General features: G+C 40.9%; 1 protein-coding gene across 26 annotated transcripts in view; it reads right to left on the bottom strand.

Annotated features, from left to right (window-relative positions):
- RBFOX2 (RNA binding fox-1 homolog 2) overlaps positions 1-13,617 on the bottom strand; it is a 287,236-nt gene that overhangs the window by 110,830 nt on the left and 162,789 nt on the right. The window contains exon 1 of one of the 26 annotated variants that reach the window (XM_058741435.1): positions 2,226-2,756. The exons of the other annotated variants lie outside the window; for them this stretch is intronic. Coding sequence (XP_058597418.1) covers positions 2,226-2,270 — 45 coding nt within the window. The 5' untranslated portion in view covers positions 2,271-2,756. Of the gene's footprint in view, positions 1-2,225; positions 2,757-13,617 lie in introns of those variants that run through there. 26 annotated transcript variants of the gene reach the window in all.

Raw genomic sequence — 13,617 nt, 5'->3', positions numbered from 1 at the left:
CGGTTAAGCGTCCAACCTCAGCTCAGGTCATGATCTCACGGTCCGTGAGTTCCAGCCCCGGGTCAGGCTCTGTGCTTACAGCTCAGAGCCTGAAGCCTGCTTCAGATTCTGTGTCTCCCTCTCTCTCTGCTCCTCTCCTGCTCAGGCTCTGTCTCTCTCTGTCTCAAAAATAAATAAAAAGATTAAAAAAAAATTTTTTTAATAAATAAAGTTTAGGTGGCCAACAACTATCTATTGCCCATTTACAAAGGCGCTGAAAGAAAACTGTTTCCCTAACTGAATTAATAAATAAGATTGTAAAATAGTTTTGGATCCTTCAACTTAAAATTGTTTTTCCAATCTCATTCATTTCCCTGATGTGGTGGAATAGAGAGTGTACTCTTAAAATTAAAATCTCATTATCTGCATTTCTAAGCTACTTGAATTTCAGATAGAATATAGCTACTAAATGGAGCAAAGCCAGGAAAGAGTTGTTTCAAACACTGAGCACTACCTTTACCAATACTAAAACTTAATGACTAAAAAGATTTAGGGTGTCAAATACATTTTATCATAAACGAATAAAATTGCACTGCTAAAGACTAGCAAATGTTGTAATTTCTAAATAGGAATGCTTTAATCCACCCCACCACCTTTCCCTTGTTGGGAGGTGGCCAGTTTCCTACCCCAAAACTTCTTTTATACATTATAATTATTTTTTCCATAGATCTCTGATAACTTCAATCTTCTTTGGGAACACTTTTGCTTTTCCAGTTTTTCCCCGCAATTTTACTTATACAACTGTTACTACAAGTCCCTTACTTTGCTAGCTGGGTCTCAGAAAAATACTGCTCACAGATGTTTCTCTTCAAAAGCACATCAATATTTACTTGGAAGAAGCTTTGTTTTTAATCTAGTCTCATGACACTTTCAGCCTTAAACTCTTATGTGGACCAATCTACTGTTTTATGCCAGTAGAGAAACAGTCCGCAGGTAAGCAAGACCCACAAATATATCAAAACCTCATTGTGGTAAATACCCTTGACCTGAATAACTCAAAATAATGGAAACACATACATACAACAGAATATAAGTAAAACGCATAGTTGAAGAAACATAACCACATCCCCTCCCATCTGACTTCAATCCTGGTGGCCATGAATGAGAGCTGGGAGTTTCCTCTGGAGAGCTTACCCAATAGGTTCAAGTAAAAATAGCCTGGTTAGCCTTTAGGCCCAAAATACACAATAGGATGTAATGGTTAGTTTGTCACTTCCTTTAACCCTATGCATTTCTGTCCAACCTACAGCTTAGGAGCTAATTATTAGAGAAATGGCCATTTCAAAGGAAAAAGAATGAAGTACCATGAAAACAAAAGTAAACCGAAACAAACTGAGAAAACTGCTAGTATCTGTAATTCAGAATTAACTGTATTAAACGTTTTTATCCTCCTGTTCTAGGTTTTCAGCACAATCCATTAATATTTCAAAGAATCGCGACCTATGAAGGATCACTTGGTCCAACCCCTTCATTTCATACATAGGGAGAGTGAAATCAAGTAAAATGAAGCTATTTGAGCATATCATGGAGGTAGTTAACGCTATAGCTTGAATCAGAATCCAGGATACTACAACTTCACTCACTATACGGCTACTAATTTAAAGGCAAATGGTAGATATCTGGAATACACTTCATAATGACTTGAAATTTTCTGATTCTAGACTTCAGTAAGTTAATAAATAAGATGCCACTAATCCCATCACAAAATAGTCTAAAACATTAAGTGTGTAGAGAGTGCCCCACCGTACATTACCTTTCTGAAACATAACAGCAACCGCCATCTGTGCTTGTCATGTACTCAGAATGAAGCCTCAAGTATACTTTAATACGGTGACTTAGTATGTTACATTTATAATGGCAAGCTCGCTGTGTTTAAACACACACACACATACACACACACACACACACACACGCACGCAGGCACGCACGCACACGCGCACAGGAATCTCTCTGAAGTTTCAAGAACTTCTAGAGTTGAAAGTAACCTCCCCTGCCCAGTCCTCAATACTATAAAACTCAAACCTTCTGTTTCAGCAAATTAGCAAAGTACCATGGGAAATCTATGCCCTGAGTGGTACCAGGTCAAAAGACAGAAAGCTTATAAGCATTTCATCCCACCATAAAACCTTCACATCAATCAAACGGTACTTTAAAAAACAAAAAAAACGTTATAGCCCTCAGCTTACCTGGACAACAGGATATTGATAATCCATACAATATACACCATACATAGCAAAGGGGAAAAATGTCTTCAGATAAAGACAGTACCAAAAGCGTCTATGCTTTTGCCTTGTTTGATCTGGCTGTCCTGTCCAAAGGGACTAGGTAGCACCCAAAAATCTCTGGCTGCCTCCCAGTCTACGCAGATAGGTCTGCTGGCTCAGATGATGAAGCTGGAGCTTGGTTCAGCCCAAGCGTCCACCCCAGTAACATTCAACACTACACAGAAGAAGCGTTCAGGGGAAAAGCAAAAAAACCTCCGAGTTACTAGTTACAGCCTGAAAACTACAGTAGAGACTTGCTATTTCTGGTGGGTTCAAACTGACAACTCCACCACCAGAAACTCAAGAGGCAGAGAATGACAGCCAGGACAGAGAACACGGGCTCCTTAAAGAGGCAAAAACAAAAAGTAAAAAACAAACAAACAAACAAAAAAACAACGGCAGGAAGCACAAGGTATCCAGGATCCAAATGATATATATGTTCCCGGCTTCAAATGCGTCAGAGGGGAACACTCCCAATCCAGATGGGACTGGTGTTATTTCTCTACTCCTCCTTGGGTAGGGTGGCGCGCACGCACGCGCACACACACGCACACACGCACACACACACACGCCACACACACCCCTCCTAACCGTCTCCGGCAGAGACAGGTGCTAGGATTAACAGTATAAAACCCCTCTGTCGTGGCAAGGAAGGGCAGAAAAAAGAAGTCGCCCCGCTACATGCAGTAAAGGGATCCCTTTCATGACAGTGTATGTTTGTGTATCATTTAACACCTCCTTCACAGTGCTTTAACAGAGGCCGGGACAGCTGGCAGGATCGGCACTAGAAAAGAGGGAGGTGGCCCCAGCTCGGAGGCAACATGAGTCCACCCGAGACCTTCAGATATGCAACACACTCTCTCAGCTGTTCCAATCAAACATGTAAGGATTAACTCCGGCTGTCTGCAAAAAAGGTGGGGGTGGAAAGGTCTTTTCAGAAAATCAGTTGCTCTTCCTCTGTTAGGAAGCTGCTATACCCACCCTACCATTATATACGAACACACATGTGCACGCATATTTCTATGCCAGATATTAAAAGCAGGAACAAACATGGACAGGTGTTGTCAGTCCGATAAAGCACGGCGGGTTGGGGTTCAAAGTTGAGACAGCCCATCTAAAACCAGAGGAGTGCTAAAAAATGCAAAAAATAAACAAAAATAAAACCAGACAACTGCTAAGTAATTCTTAGAAAATAGGACATACAGTGAGCAGAAAGTGAATGCTTAGTAAGGGACACACTATTTATAACTAGTGCTCCTAAGAAATTCCCTACTTGGCGCAAGCATTCAAAAGTTCAAATGGTAAATAATTCTAAATTAGTTTCAAGGGCTATGATCTCCCTAATCTTGGAGAGCCAGTAATATTATAACATGTTTCAGTAAGATTAAACCATAAGGATTAAATGCAACTGTGAGGCATTTATGAGAGTTTATGTATTGCTGTGCCCCCCGCCCCCAGGGCAATTTTCCTCCTTTTATGGTCATTGCATTTTATTTTAGGATTGTTCAGAAGAAATTGTTTTTTAAGAGTCAAAATGGCTTTAGCACATCTAAGATAGTTCTCTTGGTGAAACATGTACCTGAAATCGGTTCTAAGAGATTGGGTGGACCATTAGAACGTACTAGATTATCTTCAGATCGCTGGTATACTGGGTCTGTGCATTACACACGAGATACAATAATGCATTAATTCAGTGTAACGTTTTAAAATTTACTGAACATCTAGTACCGTGCTTAAACACTGGAGAAATGAACAGACACAGTCCTGTTGTCAAGGACTTTACAGTCTTGGGGGAAATAGGTAAGCACACAGGTAAAACCAAAAGGCAAAAGGAGGCTACAGCACAAAATTAAACACCATAAGTCACTTCTCACACGAAGAATAACATTTTTTTCAAAGCTGCTCTTAATGAACACGTCCACAGTATCACTTTCTCACAACTATGAGCCTCTGGCTTTGTCAATTCTGACTCGGGATTATCTGAGCCTCATAACATTTTCATAACATTTTTGACTGGACTTGTCACATGTTAAGGGCCTTTCATATACATTCTGACTATCCCCTACACCACTTATTAAAGCGGTAACTAAGAAATAACAAAAGTAATGTTTCTGTAATAAAATCTGATACTAAATTTCTACTTTTTTTTTTAAACGTTTATTTATTTTTGAGACAGAGAGAGACAGAGCATGAACGGGGGAGGGTCAGAGAGAGAGAGGGAGACACAGAATCCGAAACGGGCTCCAGGCTCTGAGCTGTCAGCACAGAGCCCAACGCGGGGATGGAACTCACGGACGGCGAGATCACGACCTGAGCTGAAGTCAGACGCTTAACCGACTGAGCCACTCAGGCGCCCCACTAAATTTCTGCTTCTAATCACAAATCAAATAATTCTCCAACCCTTCTTACTCCTTGTACACCATACCATTCCACATCCACCCTACTGCATTTCATACAGAGCAGTACAGCAGTACTGGCCACATAAGATACTTGTAAACTAACATAAATCACCATTACATCCTTGATGTGACTGGTATCAAGATTCCTCTCGATAGGAAGATGAACGTCTTATAAACCACGGAGGGCTGCAATAATGAACTATGGCTGATAAATTTCATGAGTTAACTCCGTTCAATATTTGGTGAATTAATTACGGAAGATCCCAGAAGTTCCCAGATGGTACTGTATTTAAGATGACACACTATAATTCAAATTCTAGAACTGATAAAAAAAAAAATTGTAAGTTTATTTATCTGCCTTGAGAGAGAAAGCATGAGAGGGGGAGGGACAGAGAGAGGGAGAGAGAATCCCAAGCAAGCCCTGCCATTCAGCGTGGAGCCCAACACGGGGCCCAAACCCACAAACCGTGAGATTACGACCTGAGCTGAAACCAAGAGTCATAACCCACTGGGCCACCCAGGCGCCCCAAGAACAACCTATATAATTTAAACTTGAAAATGGTCTCCACATATGTTACTGCGAGCCTTGTCAATTTCGAGAGCTTTAAATTCTTCTTGAGGATAGATCTATACATACAGGGTGAGAAGATGTGACTACAATATTAAGTGAAAAAAATTATATTGCTGAATAATGTAGAGAGTGTAATTCCATATTTTTAAATGCACTATGTATCTCTGCGCGCGCACACACACACACACACATATATAACTTACTGGTCGATACACATACCAACAGATGCCACATATATACCATGTACTGTATGTAACATATATTTATATACACACACATATGACAAAACCTACATCTCCGGGGGGGTGGGACGGTGAGGAGGTTTTCATTTATTACTTTAAAGACAAACTTCTGATATGTTTGAATACATTTAAATTAGCCTTTGGTGCTCCTATAATTTATCTTTTTATAAGTTTAAGGGAATCAAAACATTTTGCTTTGAGTATAAGTACTTTAAAACTTAGCAATACTTTCTCAGCCTCTATACTATCACATTTGCTTTACTTTACATGATGGCCTGACTATAAACTCTCTGGAGGACACGGATGATAAACAAACTTAACCATGTCTTACCTAGATTCTGCCTATTAATAGTTTAATAATTATTTAAACTAATAATTAGTTTAAATAATTAGCCCCCTTCAGAAAAATGACAAAATAATTCAGCATCTCAATTATAACTCCCTGTATTTCTTGCCTGTTGACTCACCTCTTGTAAAAAATTTTAAATTGTAATAGTCAAAATAAAATTCTAAAATATATGCCATTTGAAAAAGTACACACTTTTTGCAATATTATGACTGCTTTCATAGTATTGAAGTCTTTGTTTACTCATCAGTTATAAATACAGAAAATGGCTGTTCATATATATTTCATGCATCTCATTAGTAAGACACCCAGATCACAGTTCAACAGCTGACATACCTATAACACATGTGTTAGATAGAATGTAATGATATCAGAGAGAAACGGACCTAGTAATATTTAAGAGTGAGGTATCTAGAAGCTACCTTGAGATTCATGAAATTTAAGTCTCGGAGGCATCTCAAGACTTACCAAGTACCGGACAGCCAGACAGTATTGGAGATTCTTCTTTTCTACTCTCTTGTTCTTTTTTCCTTCTCTCTTTCCTTCCCTTCTGCCTACGCCACAATCCTACCAAGAGTGTCCACGGTAGGATGCTTAACACAGACTGCAAGGACTTCCGCTCTAAGGTATAAAATTAGTTTTAGTGACAATAATATTAGAAGATTCCAATGACTGCTGTGTACAGGGATAACACAGCAGTTCAAAAACAGACAGGGCTTGAGATAGATGGGGATGAAGGGGACGAGGCAGAGAAAGACAGAGATATATATAGGTAAAATATGTAGTTAGAAATACACAAGACCTACTTATGGACCAGTGGGTAAATAGTCTAGACAACTGTGGGTAAATAGTGGCAAATGCTAAGAAAAGTAGGTTGGATTCACTGTGGAAAGCCTAGGACATCAAGCTATGTATGTATTTCAGACCTCATCTTTAAAGACAGTTTGAGAAGGGAAGAGTGTTGTTACAAAACTGTTTCATGAAAACAGCTCTGGTGGCCATAGGAAGAATGGAAAGGAGGAACAAGCTGAAGGCAGGGAGGCCGAGGAGAGGCTACACAAGTGCAATCATCTACAGATTACTAATGCAAAACCACATGCCAGCAGTAGGAATAATGAAGGTAGAGACGTAGGAGACATTACAAGGGCAGCATCCACGGGAATTGCAGACTGTTCGGATACAGGGTAGAAGAGAAAGGTAATTAAATCTAACACTAAGGTGCTAAGTTGAGCTGACTGGCCAAGTAAGTATCACACTGATAAAACAGGAAAATCAGAAGCATACACTGGTTTAAAGTTATGGCAGGACATCCACCAGGAAATGTCTAACAAGTGCTCAGAGGTGTAGGTGGCAGCCCTAGAAGAGAGGTCAGGGTTAGAAATGAAGAGGCAACAGGAGCATGGGAGGAACAGCCAACAGCAGAATGTGGTTGAGATTAAAAATGAGCAATGTTCTCCCACACTGATTTAGTCCACAACATTACTGAACCACTATGTACTTTAAAAAAGAAAGAAAAAAGCAAGAAGGAAGGAAGGAAAGAAGGAAGGAAGGAAAGAAGGAAGGAAGGAAGGAAGGAAGGAAGGAAGGAAGGAAGGAAGGAAGGAAGGAAAGAAAGAAAGAAAGAAAGAAAGAAAGAAAGAAAGAAAGAAAGAAAGAAAGAAAGAGAAAGAAAGAAAGAAAGAAAAGAAAGAGATAAATGAGCAGTGGATACAAGGCAAAGGGCTGAAAATAGAACCTTAAGGAATACTCACTTCTAGAAGGCAGAAATAGCAACAAAGGATAAAAAAGATTAAGCAGGATCATGTACTGTTCACAAAAGCCAGGACATAGAGGACATCTGTTACTATTCTTCTATCTTGTGTCTCTTACACTAGGGAAAGTATTTCATAAATTGATACCAGAGTTGAGTATATAGCGATGTCAGGCAGAAATACAGAAAGGTTTAAAAAATGAGAATTTAGGAAAGATAACTGAATTTAGCAAATAGGGATCGAGAAGTTTTGTGTGAGAGAGCTGTTTTAGTAACAGCACTAAAAGGATGGCAGCAAAATTAATAAATTCATGATCAGAATGGACAATAGACACGATACCTGCATGTAAATCGGAACAAAACTTTCTATCTTGGAATACTTCGTCGTCTTCCAAGTGACAGTGAAGTACAAAAATAATTACTGATACATTCAACCACCTACTATTGCCTCTATCAAGGTGGACTGGACTGCTACCTTGCTTGTTTTTTTGGCTCTGTGCCTTTGATTGTATGGTTTTCGTACCCATTTCAAAATGACCAAACCTTAAAACAGACCCCTTGGAGGTCTCCCTTAAATGCAATCTGCTCCACAAAGCTCTTCCTGATTACTTCCAGCCAGAAGGCATTTCTCTTTTGTTTGAACTTCATGGTACTTTACCTTTAGCTGACTTATAGCACACTAAGCACCTTGTATGTTTTTAGCAATGCTTGTTTAATCTCTTAGGCAACTTCTTTAAGGGCAGGACCTGTCTGTTCAACTCTGCATTTCTCTCAAATAATTAAGACAATACCGGGGCGCCTGGGCGGCTCCGTCGGTTAAGCGTCCTACCTCCGCTCAGGTCATAATCTCGTGGTTGGTGAGTTCAAGCCCCACATTGGGGGCTCCTCACTGGCGGTGCAGAGCTTGCTTGGGATTCTCTCTCTCTCCCTCTGCCCCCACCCCCCCCCCCCCGCTCTAAAAATAAATAAACTCAAAAAAAAAAAAAAAAGAATTAAGCCAATACCTTTTTTTTTTTTTTAAGCCAATACCTTTCACACAGCACATGCCTATCAGCATGTGAAAAGGGAAGGTCTGCAATTACCTGCAACTACAAATCGGAGCGAAATGGACTGAACCAGGAACAGACCATCTCTCATTTGCTCATTCAGTCAACACCCATTCATTCAACCAAGATATCCCCAACATCGCATGAAGCCCTAGAAATTGAAAAAACTCTCAAAGAGCTGGCAGCGAGGGAGAGAGAGTGGAAAATAATAAACACCAAAATACCACTTGACAGATGCCACACGTGTTACACTGTGACTTGGGAGAAAGGCCACAGCTGCCACCATCGAACTCCCCAGAGCAACGGAAGCCAGGAATATTTCACGAGCAGTTAAAATGAACTGTGGCAAAGAGTTTTCCAGGTGGGGTGGGGGGCTCTGAGGCAGTGGAACAGCATTCCAAACGCATACAACAGCACGGAAGGGGCGGGGCCATACGTAGCACGCGTAAAGAAAAGCAGGCAGGTAAATATATGGCACGAAGTCAAGAGCCTATTCAAAAATATTCACGCAAAAGTTCTGTTGGTTGTAAGGTGCTGTGAGAATTGTTGAATTTTCTACACCAATGGAAACACTTGAAATTATACCTACTGGAGAAGTTGTGTACAGAAAGGACTCCTTTGCGTGACACACGGTACACAAGGAAGTATGGGTAATAACAGAATAAGCCACGCTATGGCTGAAATGCGTTATTCTATCTGGAGAGAGAGACAAGGCATGCAAACAGTGAGGCCAGAAATGAACATTTTTGTCAGAAGTGTCTTTAATTACTCTTTCGCTACATCAGTACTACTAAGAAGTAAAAGGTATCCATAAAAAATGGGCCAATAGACATTCACTGGAAATCCAGAAAGACAGACAGTACATAAAGGGTAAGGGTAAAGATATGCCTTTATTTATTTTTAATTATTTTTTTATTTTACTGTTCATTTATTTTGAGAAAGAGAGAGATCATGAGCAGGAGAGGAGCAGACAGAGGAATGAGAGAGAATCCCAAGCAGGCTCCATGCTGTCGGCGCAGAGCCTGACATGGGGCTTGAACTCATGAGCTGTGAGATCCTGGCCGGAGCCAAAATCAAGTTGGACGCTTAACCAACTGAGCCACCCAGGCGCACCAAAGATACACCATTTAGAACAGAAAATAACTACAGATATTCAAATGCTGTTAGGGAAATATGTCTACAAATGATTCTACATAAGGCTACATAATAGAGCCTTTTACCCTCCACAGAAACTTTTATCTTCCTTCATTCATAATACCTCTGTGATAGATTACAAAAATCGTCAGACGATTTCAGAGCCTCTTCATGAAGTGGTGGGATTTTCCCTCCACCCTTTGAAATTGGTCTTAGCCTTCCTTGTGACTTGCGTTCGCCATTGGGCCAGCAGCAAATGTGACGCAATCGGAGGTCTGACAGGTGTTTTCTTCACTGGGACTTGCCCTCCCTTGCTACGCTCTGGAACCCTGAGACTACCGTGTAAGGACGGATGGAAAACAAAGTGGAATAGAGGGGAACTGCTCCAGCTGTGCTCCCCAGACCAATCAGCTAGCCAACCACCAGATGTGACAGGGAGGTCATCCCAGACACCCAGGCCCGGCCAACCCCGACAAGAAGAACCACCCAGATTCCTGACCTGTGGAACTGAGAGCAGGTAAACGACTAACACTGTTTTAAGGCATTACGTCTTGGGGAGGTTTGTTAGGCAGCGAAACCTAACTGACCCAATCTCATTGGATGACATTAAGAGGTATGTATATACCTCAAAACTGACACCAGTATCACACTGTCTTAATTACTGTAACTTGAAATCAAGCTGTGTTAGTGCTCCAACTTTTTCTTTTGCAAAACTGTTTTGGCTATTCGAGGCCCTTGTCATTTCCATATGAATTTTAGAATTAGCTTGTTAATTTCTACTACCAAAAAAAAACTTGCTTAGATTTGGGTTGGGATTACACTGAATCTAAAGATCAGTTTGGGGAGAATTAGTATCTCGGGAATATCAAGTCTTCCGGCTCGTGACCATGGTAGTTCTCTCCATTTCGTTCCACTGTTTAAAAATAGGTTTTGAAGATTAGAACGATCTTTTCGCCAGGTGTGGACTGGAATCACAGGCTATGCCTGAGGTTTGTGACAGTTTGCTGTCACTTTTCTGAAGTCTACTGGTTCCCATAATACTTACATCCCTTAAGACAGTGTGGTATTGGTATCAGGGCAGAAAAGTGCATCAATAGAACAGAATAGGAAATGGAAAAATAGATCCACAGGTACAAAGGCAAGGCAGTGGATAAAGAATAGTCTTTTCAGGGCACCTGGCTGGCTCTGTCAGTTTAAGCATCCGACATCAGCTCAGGTCATGATCTCGCGGTTCGTGGGTTTGAGCCCTGCATTGGGCTCTGTGCTGTCACCTCAGAGCCTGGAGCCTGCCTCGGATTCTGTGTTTCCCTCTCTCTCTCTGCCCCTCCCCTGGTCACACTCTGTCTCTGTCTCCCTCTCAAAAATAAACATAAAAAAAAAAAAAAAAGAAAAAAGAATAGTCTTTTCAACAAATGGTATCAGGACAACTGGATATGCACACACAATAAAAATGAACCGAGATCCTAACCTTATACCATATATTACATCTAGTTGTCAAAATGGACCACAGACTATAAAAAGGTAAAAAATGATACTGTAAAACTCCTAGGAGAAAACCTTCATGACCTTGGATGAGGCAGACTTCTAGGATATGACACCAAAGGCACAGTTTGTAGAAGGACAAACTAATAAAATGTCTTCTTCATTGAAAGTTTCTGCTCTACAAAAGCTACTGTAAGGAGAATAAAAAGACAAGCCACAGCTGAGAGAAAATATTTGCAAAGCATGTATCTGATAAAGGACTTGTATCCAAGATATATAAGAACTCTCCAAGCTCAACCACAAGAAAACAAGTAATCACAATATATATATATTTTAATGGGCAAAGGATTTGGACACTTGACCAGAGAAGATACAGAGATGGTAACAGAGCCTGTGAAAAGATATTCACTGCCATTATTCATTTGGAAATGAAAACCACAAGACCACTACATACCTGTTAGAATGACTCAAGTTTAAAAGACTGGTAATACTAAATGCTGGCAAGGCAACGGAACAATAGAAAGTTTCAAATACTGCTGGTGAGAGTCTAAAATGGTACAGCCAGTGTGGAAACAGTTTAGCAATTTCTTAAAAAGTTAAACATACACCTACCATTTGATCCATCCACTGCACTTCTAAGTATTTACCCAAGAGAAATGAAAGCATGTATTCATATAAAGACTTGTTCAGGAATATGCATAGCAGCTTTATAGATCAAAGCCTAAAACTGAAAGTAACCCAAATGACCATCAGAAGATTAATGGTGGCCCAGTTATGGTACAGCCCGACAGACTATGATTTAGCAAGAAAAATGAATGAACCATTGGTATATGCAATCACATGGATGAATCTCCAAATATTTAGGCCGAGTGGAATAGACCGGGCAAAAAAAAAAGAGAATTTATTGTGATTCCAGTTTTACAAAATACTAGAAAATGCAAAGTAATCCATGCTGACTCAAAGAATATAGTGGTTGCCTGCAAACATGCAGGGTGGAGGGAGAGAGCTGGAAGGACTACAAGGGGCATGAGGGAACTTTCAGAGATGACTAATATATTCGTTATCTGGTCATGGGGGTGATTTCATGGGCATATACACATGTGAAACTTACCAAATTATAAACTTTACACATGTGCAATTTATTGTACTGCAATTAAACTTCAACAGAGCTATTAAAAAATTAAAATAAACTAATTCCTGCCCCACTCACTGCGAGGAGTTTGTGGAGAGCTAGTTATTTTCTTTGGGGAGGGGGTGGGCTGGTAGAGGGAGATAGGGAAAGTCACCGTCATGCCCTCCAACATTACGGAGAAAGTCGTGAAAAGGGAGATTACGGGTATGGTGGCAAATTAGGTATGAGATTTAAGCAGAAGTATAAAAGCAGGTTTTTCTGAAAATCACTTCTGATCAGTCTAGTTTACATCTCCCCTGCATACCCCCTTGGCCCTAGCACATATCCTTTTCAACTTGTCACCTCTCCCAACCCAGGAGGGCAGGGACTTATAGAGTCTGTTTTATTCCTCGAAGCATCCTGAACACCTAGCAGAATGCCTGATGGGCGTACAGAAGCAACACGGTGTGCGGTAAGAGTTCTTAAGAGTTCAGGGGTCTGAAGTCAGGTCACCATGTCCCAGCTGTGTGACTTCGAGAAAGTTCTTTCACATGTCTCTGCCTCAGGTCCTAGGATCTGGGAAAAGAACGATGATGAGAATGCCTACCTCATGGGGGGCAGCACATGCACAGGCGCCGGGATATGGTGAGTGAGTATCAAATTACAGCTGCTCTTACCGTCACTGCCATTGTCATCATCATCATCTCCAATAATTCAGGAAGGGCATTTAAAGGAGCTTCAGAATGATCTGATTTGTGAAGCCAGACCTAGAACTGAGGAGTACATGGCCTCAACAAGAAGCAGAAAGCACTTAAAGAGCTAAGTTAATTGTGTTAGGAGGAAAGGCAGTAGTGGGGAAGGAGGGTGGGGAAACCCCTACAGAGAGGTGGTTTGGGCAGGGCCGTTTCTGTTGAATCACTCAGTCAAGTGAGAGGACCACGCTTGACCAGGAAGGCAATACAACTATGTAAAGGAGCAGAGAAAGAACAAGTGATTTTTATCCCAAAGCGATCTCCTCAAGTGCAAAGCAGGTAACATGCTCTCTCTTTTTCACTAAGAGCACTGCAAAACAATGGGAAATCATCCCCTTGTGTTCAAAACAAAAGCTAACCAAAAGGCAAGGCCATGGGGTCTTGAACGTGCAACCGCCTCCCTTCTCGGATTGTGTTCACCATGCTTGTGCCTTACAGAGGGACTGTCAGGCATCCCCTGACTCTCGTCCCCACTGGGGCC

Source organism: Neofelis nebulosa, chromosome 8 (genome assembly GCF_028018385.1).
Source record: "Neofelis nebulosa isolate mNeoNeb1 chromosome 8, mNeoNeb1.pri, whole genome shotgun sequence".
Lineage (NCBI taxonomy): Eukaryota > Metazoa > Chordata > Mammalia > Carnivora > Felidae > Neofelis > Neofelis nebulosa.
This window is presented reverse-complemented; position numbering and strand designations above follow the sequence as displayed.